At 37.6% G+C, this 18,844-nt stretch overlaps 1 protein-coding gene across 1 annotated transcript; it reads left to right on the top strand.

The window, feature by feature from the left end:
* The first annotated feature begins 16,144 nt into the window (after positions 1 to 16,144).
* Positions 16,145 to 16,600, top strand: LOC108330417 (uncharacterized). Its single transcript, XM_017564903.1, has one exon. The coding sequence runs from the start codon at positions 16,145 to 16,147 to the stop codon at positions 16,598 to 16,600; it is 456 nt and encodes a 151-aa protein (XP_017420392.1).
* Positions 16,601 to 18,844: the final 2,244 nt, after the last annotated feature.

Below are 18,844 nucleotides of genomic sequence, written 5' to 3'. Positions count from 1 at the left end.
GTATTGTCGTATATTCCCACGTGGCACGAAAGCACCGGCGAATTATCTTGAATTTCTTTTTTCTTCTTCTGGGAATTATTCCTAAAATCAATTTCAGACGCATCATGCATGTTGTGGTTATAAATAGACTTAATTGAAAATATTCTCTAATTTTTTTTCTATAAAAATTATTTACAGATAAGACACTTTACAATATTAAAATTATTAAAAAAACATATTAAAAGGTTGTATTCTAATTTATTATGGCCGTTGGCAAATAGACTAAAATGATAGAGAAGAAATGTACAACCGCATTTAAGCACACAAAGACACCTTACACAGCAGACAATTTAAGTATGATGGCACGCCTTCAACAAAAGACATAATCTTGAAAACAATACTACACACTCTTTCTTTTTCATTGACTTTTCTTTTTTTTTTTCTCTATATTTTGAAATAAATTTCAATGTGAAACTCTCAGTATTTTGAAAGAAAAACATAAATAAGTGATGAACTAAAAATTACTGTATCATCTCTTACTTAAAACTTTAAAAATGTTATATTAACAGTTAATTTTATTAATTAACTGTGTGTAATTTTTTATATTGATAGCATAGCATCGTTAAATTGAAATTTAAATGGGAATAAAATATTGACATTTTTTAACACTAACCGGGCACGAAATATTATTATGATTAGGTTACAATTGGACACGTTGGTTTTTGTTTTTATTGTAATAAAGAAGGTAGAGGAAAATATGTTTGTTTATTATTGATAAATGAAGATTCAATAGTGCAGTGACACATGGCCATACATACCTTTCATTCTTATAGGCTCCATTTTTTTATAATTCTTTTGTTGTCGTTTTATCTCTACTTTGGAATTAGTATAAGAATGTTGCTTCTTCAATAGAAGTAAAGTAATGATATTATAAGGGGGAAAACTAGTTTTGTTTTTTCTTAGTAAATAAATTAGCGTATCACCACTGACTAAGAACAATCCATGGCGTTATTCTAAGAAACATTGATTGATGATTATAGATTTTCAAATCAAAATTCCCGTATACAAGAACGGATTTATTTGGTGTATTTGAGTGTAATTACGCAATTTAAAAGCATTTATTTTTTTTCAGATTTAAGTAACTTTTAATTTATGTGAAATTAGTAAATTTTAACTTTACTTTTGTTTTAACTTTTTAATTTTAAATAGATAAAAATAAAAAATAACAGACTGAATATCAACATCACTCATTTTTCATTAAATAAAAACATATTTAACTTTTTTTAAAATATAATCTCTTTATCTCCCTATGTATATAACAAATTTTCTTCATATAATATGTTCTACCCTACAAAAATGTCAATTTAACATGACAAACGTCTTTATATTTATATAATCACATATAAAGTTAGAAATTTTACAAAATATAATAAAAAACTATTTTTAAAATAATAACTTTCATATTTTAGTATATATATCTTTTAAAACATGTAGTATTTGGTGTAAGGATCGAGCGTCCTTTTGTTTTTAAAAAGAAGAAAGTGGTAGGGAAGGGGGCGGCTGCACATGAGAGTGGTGGGGGAGGTGACTCACTTTCGGCTAATGGTGGATAGTGTGAGGATCGCACGTTCTCTTTCTTTTAGTAGTGGAGGGGCTCCCTGTTCAGCAAAGTGGGCAGCAGCTGTGAGTGGTGGGTCTCTCCACCTTGAGTGCTCCAGCCATCACGAGGAATCTTCATCATTTTCTTCATAAGTGGGTTGACATGAGGAATGGAAGGGGAGGGCTCAGATCCGTTCAGATAACATCAACAGTGGAGTGCTCAGATCTTTCTTTCTCTTAAAAGGTAAAGCCATGGATTCAAGGGATCCTGAAATTCTGGTGGAGTGAACTTCTTGCTGCCATATCCGTGAAAGGGTGAAGTTCGGAACTGCTGAAGTGCAAGGAGGCCTTGGATCGCAAGTCTTGGAGGAGATTGATTCAAGAGGGATGTTCGGTGTTGCATCTGGAGGAGTGTAAGGTTGCTGCAAAATTCTGGGAGAGTTGAAGTGGAGAGCTTTTGGAGTTTGAAGGAGATCCAAACACTGCATTTCTAGATTCAAGATTCAAGGAAGTCTTCAAGAGGTAAGGGGAGCTAGATCCATTTCCTTGATTGTTAAATTATACTGTATTTGATGCAAATCTGGGAAGAAGGGGATGAAAAATGGGGTTTCTGGGTTTTCTGGAATCTGGTGCGATTCTGCAGAATTCTGCAGAACGAGCGTTCGTCTAATTGCTCGACCAATTAGTGGCCGGCTAAAATATTCTGAACGATCGGTCAACTTGAATGTTCGGTATTCTTAGGTTTTCATTTTAGCATTCGGTCTTGTGTTAAGCGAGCGTCCTTGGGCATGTATTAGTGATTCGGTCGTTCGTGTAGGTTTAACCTTGATTTTTGATACCATTCGTTTAGGTGTTGATTTATGTCTTTCGGTCAAGGTTTATTTTTATACCGTTCGGTTGATACTTAAATTGTAGTGTCCGGTTAAGGGTGAGTTTAGTATCGTTCGGTTAAGTGTTGATCCAGTACCAATTGATGATGTCATTCTGCAGTGACCCTTAGTAGTGACCGTTCGGTTTTAAATTGATATTCGTAAGATTAATCTTGAACGTTCGGCCTTAAGTTGATACTATTAAGTTTGGATCTTTAACGTTCGGTTTTGGGTGTATTAGTAAGCGTTTAGTCTTTAATTTGATATTCTTAGGTTTAAGATCATGAACGTTCGTTTTGGTGGATTATTGATTTTAGCGTTCGGTCTTAATTTGGATTCTTATATTGGAGTAGTGAGCGTTCGGTCTTGGTGTATTAGTGATTTGGCACAATCAATCTTAAATTGGATTCTTAGGTTTGAATCTTAATCGTTCGGTCCCGGTGAAATAGTGATTGAGAGTGTTCGGTTTTAAGTTGTATTATTAGGTGTGAATCTCGAGCGTTCGGTTTTGGTATAATAATGATTATAAGCTTTCGTTCTTAAGTTGGTATCCTTTGGTAGCAATCTAGAACGTTCGATATTAATTTGATAGTCTTAAGTTTGAATCTTGAGCGTTCGGTATTATTATGTGATTAGTAATTTATAGCGTTCGATCTGGATGAGGTATTCTGAGGTTTAGATTATAAGCGTTCGGTCTTGATGATGTTTGATCTTTGAACGCTCGTTCAAACAATGATGAATTCAAAATGGTGTCCAATTGTTTAACGTTCGGCCTAGGGAATTGATCTTAGCGTTCGGCTTAGTAGTGTTAAACCAATTATGGTGCTCGGTTATAGCGTTCGGCCGAATAGTGTTTAATCAAGAGAGATGCTCGGTTTTAGCGTTCGGCCGAATGATGTTCAATCTAATATGGCGTTCGGTGAAATAGCGACCGGCATGATATTGTGGGATCTGATAACGTCCGTCCAAATAGTATTTTACAAATATGTTGGATTCTAAGTTCCTTTACTCTTGGGTTGAATTATGTGTACCAATGTTTGGAATATTGTCTCTGACATGATTTATGTGAAAATATGTGAATGGATGAGATATGTTGGATTTACTGTGGTAATATGGTAGTTTCTGGTTATTCATGACTTGGGTTAAGGTTCAAAGTAACAGTATGATTCATGGACGTAATTCCATGATCCTCAAGGAGAGGATACATGGTGGTGTTTTGGGGCTGTATAGAATGATTACATGGTAGCTCAGTTTTGGGGGTCATCCTGAAACTCCAATGGTCTTTCTTCTCATGTAGAGAGGATTGAACCATGTGGTATGGAGTAGCAGGAGGTCCTAGCCTTGGGTGCTTCCATATGATCCAAGGTGAGTGATAACGGATTAACCACTACAAAAAAGAAGGGCATTACCGAAGGCCAGAAGCCCTCGGAAACAGCCCAAAACCGTCGGTAAAAGGTAATTACCGAAGGCTTATCGACGGCCAAAGAGCCCTCGGTAAATCGCTTGTCGCTAACATTTACCGAGGGCTTTTGACCTTCGGTAATTACCGAGGGCCAAAAGCCTTCGGTAATTACCGAGGGCCAAAAGCCTTCGGTAATTACCGAATAGCTGAAAAAAAAAGTATAATGGAGGGTACTCAGTCAAGGGTCTGGTAATCGTTTACACCAACCCTGTAAACGATTACCCGAGAGAAAATTGGAATTTGTACAGAAAGTCCAACACAGGTACTCAGTCAGGTGAACAGGGGTCACCATTGAAAAAAAAGTGACTTTTAGGCACTTTTGCACTTGTCTTAGGCTGTTCCTTGTGTTTCAGTGGTGGGAGAGGGAGGTTAGTGATGTGATTATGTCCCAATGATGGAGGAAAGTGATGTTTTGGCACCCCATGATGGAGGAAAGAAACAATGTTTATGAGATGAGCAACTTGAGTGAGATAACATGCTGTCAACTTTGACCTTTGCTGGCTATTTTACTGATAACGTTTCCCACCGACCTCCAAATGATGTGATTCTTTTTTTATTAGAAACTAGACTCAAAACTCTTTCCAAAGACTACTAATTTGTAATTTTTGGACATTTGAGTTGGTACATTTTATTGTTTCAAGTTAGCGTTTCATATATTTTTGCAACTCTGACCTTTGCTTGTTCTTTTGCTCATAACTTTCTCCACCGAACTCCAAATGAGTTGATTCTTGTTTTGTTGGAATCTATACTCAAAGACCTTTCAAATTATGCCTTAGAAATCAAATTTACACCTTCTTTGACACTGTAATCGATTACAAGGACACTGTAAACGATTACCCGAGAGAAAATTGGATTTTGTACAGAAAGTCCAACACAGGTACTCAGTCAGGTGAACAGGGGTCACCATTGTTAAAAGAAGTGAGTTTTAAGCACTTTTGATCTTGTATTAGGCTGGTCCTGGTGTTTTAGTGGAGGAAAGTGATGTTTTGGCACCCCATGATGGAGGAAAGAAACAATGTTTATGAGATGAGCAACTTGGGTGAGATAACATGTTGTCAACTTTGACCTTTGCTGGCTAGGTAATTCTTTGCTTTTGACAAGTTTCCTAGCTTCATTCCACTAGTTTAGACATGTTAGGATGTTCACATACCTTAGAATGAGTCTACATTAGGTGAAATGACAATTTGTCACCTTATAAGTACACTTTTTAGGTACTAAATACTCAAACTTTGAGTTTTAGGTTATTGTTTTGCTTTTTATGGATTTTTTACAATGTTTTAGTCATATCCTTACATTTGGAAACATAAACCTGCACATAAAATTGGGTTTTTCTGGTTTTTTTGGGTTTTTCTGGTTTTGGACTTTTCAAAACTGGATTGCAGGGGTGTATTTGGTTGAGTTTATGATTTGTTTTCACTTGTAGAATCATTCAAAATTGTTTGAAACCACTTCAAGCAACTTTATATGCTTAAATTGAAGGGATTCAAACTGTGAAACAGCAATGAAAACTGCCATAGTAAAATAGGATAGGACCACAACAATGAAAACTAAGTAGTAAGATGTAATTTGGTGAAATGGTGCAAAATTGACCAAAGGAACAGTTAAGATGAACTTTGATGCACCAAATATATGTATAGAAACAACCAAATTGTGCCAAAATCTACTGAATCACACTATCACTTGTTGAGTTCCAAATTTCAAGCAAAAATGGGAAGTCAAACTATGATTTGGCAGATTTAATGAAAATGGACCAAGGAAACAGTTGAAACAAGTTTCAAATGGTCTAAAACACTTGCACAAATGTTTAAACTGGTCTGAAATAGGCAGAGTCACCAAAACACGGTTGCAGTTGGTAAAAGTGCAAAAAAATGAACTAAAACTATTGCAGATTTGAGAAAGCAGTGCATTCAAAGCTGGATAGCTCAATTAAAGACTCAAACAATGCCTAAAAACACTACATCTAACTACAGATAAACCTACTGCTATGGATGACTTGAGAGGCAATTTTTCACAGCTATGGTTAGACACCTAATTTGATGATTGGAGCAACTTTGTATGCATTATTTGAAGGTGTTTAAACTGTCAAACAACAAGGATATATGCAGCAGCAGAAATTGAGTAGTTCACTTCCAATTTCAACAAAATGTGATGCTTGGAATGATGATTTTGCATATGGACTAAAAATTGACCAATTGAACAGTAAGAACAAGTTTGAAATGGTCAATTGTATGTGCACAAACATTCAAACACCACAGAAGCACACAGAGTCTCAATATCACTCTTAAAAGTTGCCAAATTATGTTGAAAATTAATGAAAACTACAGCAGTTTGGAAAATACTGGAAGCAAAGCTGGATTGATCAAACAAGTGATTATGAATGTCCTAAATCTAGATCTATCTGCAGAAATAGTTAAGACAAATGGATTTGAGTGGATGCACATGAAGTCAAAATAGCTTTGGCCTAAAGACAATTCTACACTATATTTCAAGTGCTGAAAATTCCATTTTGCCTAATCTGAATGCATTAAACAACAGACAGGACACTGATTTTATTGAGCTTGGCTTGGCTTAAGGGTGAAAGGGAGTGGAAAACAGGCTACTCTTAGAGCACCTAGTGAGGACTAATGTGTTTATTTCAAACTTCCTAGTACTAATGTGTTTATTTCAATTCCACCAAGTTGTGAGCACAAGTGTTATTCTTGCACTCCATCTGAAGCTATTCAAGTTCCCAGCATCAACAACAAAAAAAGTCATTTGAGTTTGCAGTACTCAAATTATGAGCCAGAGAGTTGGAAATCATGGTTTCAATTTTGGTGATTCCTAAATTGTACATCACAGGATTGGAAAAGCTAGCAATAAAGTTTCCCTTAAACATACATTTTCCAATAACCAAATCAAAGGGATCTGATGGAGGGTTCCAAAGCAAAGCTACTGGAAATCTACCATAGTATTTAACTTGTCTATAACTATATCATCAACTTCAACTCAACACAATCAAACACACATTGGATTACAGAGACGGTATGAAAACACAGAATAACCAACTAATAAAACTAGAAAGATGATAAAATTATCATTTAACAACGTTGCAACAATCACAATTTACAACTTACCTCCACGGCAGCCCCCTCCAATAGCCTCCCTAGAGATAATGGAACACCTCCTCACGTAGCAGCAGGCGCAGAGTCACGTAGCAGCAGGCACGGAGTCACACAACGATAATGGATGCCCTCGTCACACACTGACAGCCGCTTGGTCTCGCGATAATGGCGATAGCCCCGTCGTCAGGCAACCACCTCCAATACTCTCGCCACAATAGCTCACCTGAACCACCAGATTGCTCACGAGCCCGCAATGCGACTACCATGGAGGACCGCGACTGAAGAGCAACGATAATGGAGGATTGGAGAATAAGGGTTTGAAAAGAAACCGTACACTGAAGATTGGGGAACGGCGGTATGCAATGGTGGATTAGGGAACAACGCCGGTCACGATTGGGGTTAGGGTAGGGGTAGTACAAAGTGAGATTAGCAATGAGAGCTCTGCTGTTTTGGGGAAGAAGTGTTTTCGCGAAATGCAATTACAGGAGGGAAAACCCAAATGTTATTTCATATACCTGAACCACTTACCGAGGGGCATAGGCCTTCGGTAATTAACCACTTACCGAAGGCCTTTAAGCCTTCGGTAATGTACCGTCGGTAATAACAACTTTTCTTGTAGTGAACCTCATGACTTTGGCCGGGCGATAGTGCCCAAAGTTCCACCGGGCGGTAGTGCCCAAGTTTCATAAAGCCACCACAAGCGCAAGACCCGCCATAGCTTGGTAATCATTCTAGTCCGGACGAGTCGGGGTATAAAGTAACAAGTCTTGTGATGTCAGTTTACCATGTTTGGATGACTTTTGCATGTCGTGTGAGTGGGTGAATTGTGGTTTAATGAGTATGATCTAATTGTTCTTTTATACGAATCTAAGTATGATTACATGAATTAACTGTGCTATATGTATAATATGCTTTTTATATCTAGCTCACCCTTGCATTGTTTTATGTTGTGTGCTGTTTGGGTATGTTTCTTTGGCGATGATCATCCACTTGGATGGGAGCAGATGTTGTCGCGGAGATTCCCTTGGAGCAAGAGCTGGAGGTTACTGATGTTGCAGAGTAGTCTTCTTAGAATTTCCTGATTGAACACTTGTAGTGTTGAATCCTTTCAACTGTTCAAGTTTAAATTTTCAATTTATTTTATTTCTGGATGACTGTAATTTCACATTTAATTACACGTCATACTTCGACTGTTCTCTATATTTGGATGTTAACGTCTTTATTATATAATATTGGTGATTATATAATCAAGATGTTACATTAATGGTATCAGAGCAGTTTTTCCTTAGAAACCTGTAGGTTGTGGCTACGCACTAGTCGTGGTTGTGTACTCTGGTCTTGTGTAGGAAGTTGTATTAGTTAAAGTCAGGCTAATGGTCTTTCTTTCTGTGTGAACAGAAGATGACACCTACTTCTCCTCCTCTTTCTCCCCCGCGGGTCGATCAACCTGACTCTAATAAGAGGTCCAATGTGCATCTTAGATGGTCTTCCATCAGACCCTCCCTCTTGAAAATGATCTGTCCTCAGATCTTCTTCATCCTGTTGATCATCTCGTGTGAAAGGAATTAAATCGCAGATGTTAAAAGTAGGACTGACACCATAACTTTCAGGAAGGTCTAATATGTATGCATTATCATTTATCCTTTTGACCACCTTGAATGGACCATCTCCTCTTGGACTAAGTTTGGATTTCCTTTGAGAGGGAAATCTTTCCTTTCTCAAATGAAGCCAAACTAGGTCTCCTTCTTCAAAAACTATTTTCTTTCTCCCTTTGTTGTTGTATTCTGCATATTTTTGAGTTTGTTTTTCAATTTGGATTTTAACTTTCTTATGTAACTTCTTGATAAACTTCGCTTTAGAAGCACCTTCTTTATGAAGAAAAGAAGATGATTCTGGAAGAGGTAGTAAATCAAGAGGTGTGATAGGGTTAAAACCATAAACAACCTCAAAAGGAGAAAGATTAGTAGTCTTGTGGACTACTCTATTATAAGCAAATTCAATATGAGGTAGATGTTCATCCCAAGATTTGTTATTTCCTCTTAATATTACCCTTAATATTGTAGATAAAGATCTATTTACTACTTCAGTTTGCCCATCAGTTTGTGGGTGACATGTAGTAGAAAATAGAAGTTTAGTTCCAAGCTTTTCCCATAAAGTTTTCCAAAAATGGCTTAGAAACTTCACATCTCTATCAGACACTATAGTTTTGGGTAAGCCATGCAATCTCACTATTTCTTTAAAGAAGAGTCTAGAAATATAGCTAGCATCATCTACTTTGTGGTAGGGTATAAAATGAGCCATTTTACTAAAACGATCTACTACCACAAATATAGAATCATACCCCCTTTGAGTTCTTGGCAATCCTAAGACAAAGTTCATGCTTATGTCCTCCCAAGGGGTATTAGCTATAGGAAGAGGTGTATAGAGTCCATGAGGCATAATTTTGGACTTAGCTTGTAAACAAGCTATACATTTAGAACAATGCCTTTGAACATCTATTCTCATGTGTGGCCAATAAAATTTACTTTTCAAAATGTTTAGAGTTTTATCAACTCCATGATGGCCCATGAGTCCTCCTCCATGACTCTCTTTGATAAGAGGTTTTCTAATGGATCCTTGGGGTATACAAAGTTTTCCTTTATTAAAAAGATACCCCTCAGAAAGATAGAATCCATCAAAAGGCTTCTTAAGACATGATGAATAAGTGGATGCAAATGTTTCATCATTTTCATATAACTCTTTTATGTCATCAAATCGTAATATTTGGGATCCTAGGGTTACTAATAATGCATGTCTTCTAGATAAAGCATCCGCAACAACATTAGTACTCCCCTTTTTGTGTTTGATGACATAGGGAAATTGCTCAAGATATTCCACCCACTTTGCATGTCTTTTGTTTAGCTTTGCTTGCCCTTTAATGTACTTGAGAGATTCATGGTCGGTGTGTATGATGAATTCTCTAGTTACCAAGTAAAGGTCCCAAGTTTTCAAAGCTCTAATGAGGGCATACAACTCTTTGTCATAGGTAGGATAGTTTAAGGTAGGCCCCCTAAGTTTTTCACTAAAGTAAGCTACGGGATGTCCTCCTTGTATTAAAACAGCTCCTATTCCTACCCCAGATGCATCACATTCTAGTTCAAAGGCTTTGGAAAAATCAGGCAAAACTAGAATAGGTGCATGTGTTAACTTGTGTTTCAAAGTCTCAAAAGACAACTCTTGCTTATCACCCCAAATAAAAGGCATATCTTTCTTGACTAGCTCATTTAAAGGAGCAGCTATGGTGGAGAAGTCTTTCACAAATCTTCTATAAAAACTTGCTAACCCATGAAAACTTCTCACCTCTCCTACATTTTTAGGGGTTGGCCATTCTTGTATAGCCTTGATCTTCTCTGGATCAACATGTACACCTTCTTTTCCCACTTTGAATCCAAGGAAAATCACACTTTCTTGACAAAAAGTACATTTGTTAAAGTTGGCAAAGAGATGATGTTCTCTAAGAAGAAGCAAGACTTTTCTGACATGGTTAAGATGTTCTTGAAGGCCTTGACTATAGACTAGGATATCATCAAAGTAGACCACTACAAATCTGCCTATGCATTCCCTAAGCACATGATTCATTAATCTCATGAATGTACTTGGAGCATTGGTCAAGCCAAAAGGCATGACTAACCATTCATACAAACCAAACTTGGTCTTGAAAGCAGTTTTCCATTCATCTCCTTCATGAATTCTTATCTGATGGTATCCACTTTTAAGATCAATTTTGGTGAAGAGATTTGCTCCATGTAATTCATCCAACATGTCATCTAGCCTAGGAATGGGATGCCTATACTTGACAGTTATGTTGTTGATGGCCCTACAATCTGTACACATTCTCCAAGACCCATCCTTTTTAGGGACCAACAACACAGGCACAGCACATGGACTTAAACTCTTTTGGATCCACCCTTTGTTCAACAAGTCATTAACTTGTTTCTCTATTTCTTTTGTTTCCATAGGGTTGGTTCTATAGGCTGGCCTATTGGGTAGGCTTGCCCCAGGCACCAAATCTAGTTGATGTTCTATTCCCCTCAAAGGTGGTAATCCACTTGGTACCTCTTTGGGAAATATATCATCAAATTCCTTTAAAGGTTTTTTCAACCCCTTTGGTAGAGAACCAAGTTCATGAGTGATTGAAACAAATGCCTCTTTGCAATAAAGAAGGAAATGAGGTTGTCCAAGAAAAAGATTTTTTAAAATATTCAAGGTTTGAGGTTGGACAACTTCATGGGCTGAGGCATGGGTTACCAAATTCTTTCTTTCTTTCTTAGTTTCTTTTTTCTTTTCTCCATCCAACTTCTTCTTAAGAATTATTTGGTCCTGTCTTACTTGTGAAGGTGTAAGAGGACACAAAATAATTTTCTTTCCTTTGTGTTGAATGGTGATTTTGTTGGTGACTCCATCATGTAAAGCTTGTTTATCATATTGCCAAGGTCTTCCAAGTAATATGTGTCCAGCTTCCATTGGTACTATATCACAAACAATTTGATCTTCATATTTGCCAATGGAAATAGGAACACTTACTTGTTCTTTAACTACTATTCCATCATCCTCTTTGATCCATTGAAGTTTGTAAGGTTTAGGATGAGAAGTAGTGGTTAAGCCAAGCTTTTCTACCATTCTATAACTACAACAGTTGCAACAAGAGCCACTATCCACTATCATTGAACATGTCTTTTCTAAAACTTTGCATCTTGTGTGGAATAGGTTCTCTCTTTGTGACTGTTCTAATTCTACATGTTTACTTTCCAGGAGTTTCCTTACCATAAGTAAGTCACCATCACAAGGTAAAGCTTCTTCTTCTTCAGAAATGAATGTTTCAGACTCACTATATGAAGAACCCTCACTTTCACTCTCATGCTCAAGGATGTAAGTTGACCTTCTATTGCGGCACTCAGATGCATAGTGCCCTTTTTCCCCACATCTAAAGCACTTATTCTCCTTACTCTTATGTTCTCTTGAAGGTTCTTTGACTTTTTCTTTTCCTCTCTCTCTCTCTCTCTTTCTCTTTCTTCATATCTTGGCTTGGTTTGACTACCCTCCCTCTTATACTCTTTCTTATGGTGAGAACTATGAGGATAATCCTTTTTATGATTAGAACTATGAGGGTAATCTTTCTTGGTGGAGCTTTTCCTCTTTAGTTGTTGCTCTACCCTCACACAAAGTTGGACTAACTCATTGAGATCATTGTAGGGTATAAGTTCAACCCTATCTCTTATGTCATAATTGAGTCTACTTTGAAACCTAGCAATTGTTATCCTAGGTTCTTCCCTTATTCCAGCCCTCAACATGAGTAATTCCATTTTTTGTCTATATTCCTCAACACTCATGTTCCTTTGTTGAAGTTTATGGAGTTTATCCATTATCTCCCTATCATAGTAGGCTGGTACATGCCTCCTCCTCAAGGCAGTTCTCAACTCATTCCAATATCTAATGGGAGGTAAGTGTCTTAGCCTATAATCTTTGACCAATGCTGTCCACCAAATTAAGGCATAGCCTTGAAAGCTTAGAGAAGCCATGGTGACTCTCCTTTCATCATCTATTTGGTGGCACTCAAACAATTGCTCAACTTTCATTTCCCACTCTAGATATTCTTCCACGTCATCCTTTCCATGAAAAGAAGGTAGATCAATTTTGGGCTCTCTTGGATGGTGTTCTCTCACTCTATGATGTCTTCTAGGAGGCATTTGGTAGTGGTCATCATTGTGATGACTACTATATTGCTCAAGCTCACTAGAAGATGATGATTCTTCTCTTCTCCTATGGGAAGATCTCTCTTTTCTTTTGTCTTGATTGTTCAAAAGTTGACTAATCATGTCTTTGAGCTCACTAATCTCTCTATCCCTTTGTTCAAATTTTTGTTGAAATTCTTCCCTTAAAGAACTCTCACTATTTGGTTTGATGCTACCTTGCACACTTGATTGACTCATTCTTGTCAAATAGAAAAGGTTTTCACAAAGTTTTCAAAATATTTGGCAAGTAATGAGTGAAAAGATTTTCACAAGCTTTCTTTGTTTTTGGTGAAAAATTTCTAAAGAGATTCTAGAGGCAAAAGATGTTTCTAAGTAGCTCCCAGGAAGAAGAGGTGAGTCACAAATGGACAAGCTTAGAAACCAAGTTCTTCCTTAGCCAGAGTTTCCTTAGAGTTATCTTTTACCTTAGTTTCTAAGTAGAAATTCTTCAAATTCTTTTCAAATGTTATGAAATGAACCTAAAACCAAAGAAAGGTTGACTAAATGCTATGCAATCCTATATACCACGGAGACTTAAAAACAAACAAAAAGATTAAGCAAGAAATTAAAGAAAGCAATAAAGATGCAAGAATGTAAATGCTAGACGGCCCTAAGTGAAAGTGCAAGTGACACTTGGAGCCCCTTGACACACTTCCACACTAAGAAAACAAAATTGCACTATTACAATGTTTAAATGTGATCTTGGAATTGCTTCAAGAGCATTTTCCCAAGTCACTTAGCCAAGAAATAAAAATCAACTTTAAACAACAAAGGTTCCGTCATATGTGGTGTAAACAAACTTAAAAGAAGGCCTAAAACTAATGTAAGCTTCACTCTCTTGCTGCTGCAGATTGCTACTCCAAAACAGGTTGCACTTCAAGCTTTTCTGGTGTATTTTTAGCTGCTGGAACAGCAGAGTTGCAGCTGCTCAAAAGCTCCCTTTTTGTTCCCACTTCAGCCCCCTTTTCACTTCCTAATATGGTGCCTCAGTAGGGAAAGGTTTCTGCTTCTGGATGCCTCACAATAGTTACCACAACACCTCAAGATTCCAGTCAAACACACCAAACAGAATTAGCAAACTGCACCAGAATTTCAAACCAGATTTTGTTTTGAATGTTTGACAATTTGGAAGCTAAGAATGAGAAATCAAATGGGAACAGGGATGGAATAACAGAAAGCACTCAAAAGGAACCTAATAATGGTACTATAACAGATTAAGAAAGCAACAAAAACAGAAATAGCAGATCACAAACTCATCCAGACCAAACTGTTTGATATTTTACCAAAGTGTTTGTTAAAATGCCCCAATGAAAACCAGATTTGGTGTTTTGGGGTTTTTAACTGCCAAAAACTAGATTGCACGATTCAACAGGCTTTTTAACACTTGCTCTGACTTATTTTGATCATTTATTTTCAATTTAAAGTAATGAACCAGCTCTTACTACAATCCAGAAATGAATTTGAACAAGAATGACCAAAACAGTTGCTGGAAAATGATTTATGCACCAGAAAAAGTGGCTTGAAATGGTGGTTTTAAACCCAAAATTGATTGGAAGTGATTCAGCAGTTCAATTGATGCATCAAACAACTTTGTGTCATCATTTTAAAGATGTTTAAACATTGAAACAGCTAGAAAACAGATTGCAATGTGAATTCACTGGTGCACTTCCATTTTAAAGGCAATTTTAAGGTTTAAAAAGCAAATCTGCATATAGGCTAGAAAATGACCAAATGAACAGTGCAAACAACTTTGGAATGACAATTTAAACTTGCTCAAATGTTTTAAATGCACAGAAATAGCAAGACTCAACAATTCACCCTTGTTATAGCCTATTTATGCAGCAAATTCCCACCAAAACAGCACCAGAATTAAGAACCTTGTGGATATAAGGCTGGACAGCACACACAATGACTCTAGAGAATGTTATTACACTGAACTAAGCTAGGATTAAAGTGCTTAGTATGAATAAACTCAAACTGGACTAAGCAAAGAATGGTAGCACGGTGAAAAGCTAGAACAGAAAAACAAAACAAACTGGACAACAAAGGCTACTGGTTTTTAAGGCAACCAAGCTATGCTAGATGCATTTCCTTGCTTTTAATGGTCTGCCACACCTTTAGCCACTTCCAATAACAGCAAACAAATTTTTACCAGGCAACAGAATCAAATAAAATCAGTTGAAACAGATTTCAAATTTTAAAACCAGATTTGAATTTCTTGAGCAGATTTGAAACCAGAATTAGTTTCTAGTGCTTTTGCTTCCATCACCAAGGCTAGAACATGTTCTCATTGCCTTATTTGGTTGATTTAAAGCTTTTCAAGCACTCTAACTCAAATAAATCAAAATGAAACCCAGCAGAACAGAAAACCAAAGTGAAACAGAATTAAAACTGCAAATATGGACTGCACAAGACTAAAACATAACTGGAATTGAAAAATAAAGTTGGAAGAGACATAAACAAGAATGATTCACCGTTTAAAATGAGTAACAAACATGTATGACTACTGGAAACACAAATAATGCACAGGAAACACGAAATTAATAACTGGAAAAAAACACAAAACAAAAACAAAAGTACTTAAAACAGAACTGGAAAGCTGTAATAGAGATCACAACAGAATGTAGAATTGGAGTGCAAAGATGGAGGAATAGCTTAGCTCTTGGTGCGTGGATGACCTAAGCTCTGATACCACTTGATTAAGACCAATTCCCTGCTGGAAACGTGGAGGAAGAGGTTCCAAACCAGAGGAAACCAATAATGAATAATGGTGCAGCAGATGGATGAAATGATGCAGTGTTTGAGATGTTTAATGGAGGAAAGGTGTATGGGTGAAGCCTCACATCTCAGAGGGCCTTCCTACAGAGGAAGGAAGCTTGAGGAAAGGAGGAGAAGTAGTAATTCAAAGGTGATTTAAGAGCACAAAAGCTGGAAAACAATTTCTGCAGCATATCATTAAGCTCAAAAGTGAATCAATACAAGGAAAAGGCCCTCTTATTTATAGGTGAAGAGGAGCCTAATTTCTAATTCTAATTCCCTCCTAAATTCAAATGATTCAGATTTATTTTGATCAAGCAAAGTCCATGCCTCTTTCCAGCTCATCTAGCAAGGTGTGTGCTTCCTTCCACATCAGCCCATTTCACGTGGAAAATGTTGGTGCATGCCGTAAGCACCTCTTTTTGGCTCTTTTGCTTGATCTATTGATTTATCTTCTTGGATGGCTTAATCATAGTCTCCAAGATTTATTAATTCCTACAAAACAAAGTATAAATGCTTTAGTTAAGAGAAGAAGGATTTTTATAAGTAACCTTCCATAGAAGCAAAATAGTATGTGGTCCTTCTTCCTCTTGAATCCTCTTTGCCATGGCTCTAGTAAGAGGTCCAATGTGCATCTTAGATGGTCCTCCATCAGTTGTGCTTTTTGATTTAGGGGCAACACACTCCTTCATAGCGAAGGCATGTGTTGAAAAGTTGGGTATGTCTGTAGAAGAGTTAGGCGTGGATGTGTTGGTGTCCACACCAACATCAGGATTGTTTGGGACGTCTTTTGTGTGTGCCCGTTATCCGATTGTTGTAGAGAGAGGTCGGTTCAAGGTAAACCTCATTAGTTTACCTTTGCAAGGATTAGAAGTAATCTTGAGAATGGATTGGCTATCCATCAATCGCATCCTTATCAACTGCGATGATAAGGAGATGTCGTTTCCGGATGAAGACAAAGATGTCTTTGTCAATCGGCAAGACCTCCTGGAAGGTGCTAGTTGCTTCTTAGAGTTATTGCCTATGGAAGTGACTCAAGTTTCAAAATCATGCGGCGCATGAGAGTCGGAGTGTAAATCTCGCGGTTGGTTTCCTGAAGAAATTTCTGGTTTACGCCCTTCACGTGAGCATGAAAATTACCTTAGGTCAGTGCTTGAAATTGAAGTGTGCAAGTCGAAAAGGATTTGTCAGTTCAAGTGCAACTGGTAAGGATTGAGGACGATCTGTCAAAAATGAGTCAAGGTCATCTGGGATGGTAGCACTCGCGACTCTACCTAGAAGTTAGAGGATGAGATGAGGGAAAACTCACCTCAACTTGTCCTAATCAGCTTAATTTTCGAGGACAAAAATTTTTGTTGTTGGGGAGAATGTAAGGACCGAGCGTCCTTTTGCTTTTAAAAAGAAGAAAGTGGTAGGGAAGGGGGCGGCTGCACATGAGAGTGGTGGGGGAGGTGGCTCACTTTCGGCTACTGGTGGATAGTGTGAGGACCTCACGTTCTCTTTCTTTTAGTAGTGGAGGGGCTCCCTGTTCAGCAAAGTGGGCAACAGCTGTGAGTGGTAGGTCTCTCCACCTTGAGTGCTCCAGCCATCACGAGGAATCTTCATCATTTTCTTCATAAGTGGGTTGACACTGAGGAATGGAAGGGGAGGGCTCAGATCCGTTCAGATAACATCAAGAGTGGAGTGCTCAGATCTTTCTTTCTCTTAAAAGGTAAAGCCATGGATTCAAGGGATCCTGAAATTCTGGTGGAGTGAACTTCTTGCTGCCATATCCGTGAGAGGGTGAAGTTCGGAACTGCTGAAGTGCAAGGAGGCCTTGGATCGCAAGTCTTGGAGGAGATTGATTCAAGAAGGATGTTCGGTGTTGCATTTGGAGGAGTGTAAGGTTGCTGCAGTTGACGTGGAGAGCTTTTGGAGTTTGAAGGAGATCCAAACACTGCATTTCTAGATTAAAGATTCAAGGAAGTCTTCAAGAGGTAAGGGGAGCTAGATCCATTTCCTTGATTGTTAAATTATACTGTATTTGATGCAAATCTGGGAAGAAGGGGATGAAAAATGGTGTTTCTGGGTTTTCTGGAATCTGGTGCGATTCTGCAGAACGCGCGTTCGTCGAATTGCTCGACCAATTAGTGGTCGGCCAAAATATTCTGAACGATCGGTCAACTTGAATGTTCGGTATCCTTAGGTTTTGATTTTAGCGTTCGGTCTTGTGTTAAGCGAGCGCCTTGGGCATGTATTAGTGATTCGGTCGTTCGTGTAGGTTTAACCTTGATTTTTGATACCGTTCGTTTAGGTGTTGATTTATGTCTTTCGGTCAAGGTTTATTTTTATACCGTTCGATTGATACTTAAATTGTAGTGTCCGGTTAAGGGTGAGTTTAGTATCGTTTGGTTAAGTGTTCATCCAGTACCAATTGATGATTTCATTCTGCAGTGACCCTTAGTAGTGACCGTTCGGTTTTAAATTGATATTCGTAAGATTAATCTTGAACGTTCGGCCTTAAGTTGATACTATTAAGTTTGGATCTTTAACGTTCGGTTTTGGGTGTATTAGTAAGCATTTAGTCTTTAATTTGATATTCTTAGGTTTAAGATCATGAACGTTCGTTTTGGTGGATTATTGATTTTAGCGTTCGGTCTTAATTTGGATTCTTATGTTGGAGTAGTGAGCGTTCGGTCTTGGTGTATTAGTGATTTGGCGCAATCGATCTTAAATTGGATTCTTAGGTTTGAATCTTAATCGTTCGGTCCCGGTGAAATAGTGATTGAGAGCGTTTGGTTTTAAGTTGTATTATTAGGTGTGAATCTCGAGCGTTCGGTTTTGGTATAATAATGATTATAAGCTTTCGTTCTTAAGTTGGTATCCTTTGGTAGCAATCCAGAACGTTCGGTATTAATTTGATAGTCTTAAGTTTGAATCTTGAGCGTTCGGTATTATTATGTGATTAGTAATTTATAGCGTTCGATCTGGATCAGGTATTCTGAGGTTTAGGTTATAAGCGTTCGGTCTTGATGATGTTTGATATTTGAACGCTCGTCCAAACAGTGATGAATTCAAAATGGTGTCCGATTGTTTAACGTTCGGCCTAAGGAATTGATCTTAGCGTTCGGCTCAGTAGTGTTAAACCAATTATGGTGCTCGGTTATAGCGTTCGGCCGAATAGTGTTTAATCAAGAGATATGCTCGGTTTTAGCGTTCGGCCGAATGGTGTTCAATCTAATATGGCGTTCGGTAAAATAGCGATCGGCATGATATTGTGGGCTCTGATAACGTCCGTCCAAATAAGTGTCCGACATGGTGTGAAAA

Source organism: Vigna angularis, chromosome 4, assembly GCF_016808095.1.
Source record: "Vigna angularis cultivar LongXiaoDou No.4 chromosome 4, ASM1680809v1, whole genome shotgun sequence".
NCBI lineage: Eukaryota > Viridiplantae > Streptophyta > Magnoliopsida > Fabales > Fabaceae > Vigna > Vigna angularis.
Note: the sequence above shows the minus strand (reverse complement) of the source record. Positions and strands in the feature narration are given on the sequence as shown.

What these genes read in the sequence shown, in the direction of transcription:
- LOC108330417 (XM_017564903.1), top strand. Translation starts at nt 16,145, where the DNA reads ATGGCTCTAGTAAGAGGTCCAATGTGCATCTTAGATGGTCCTCCATCA.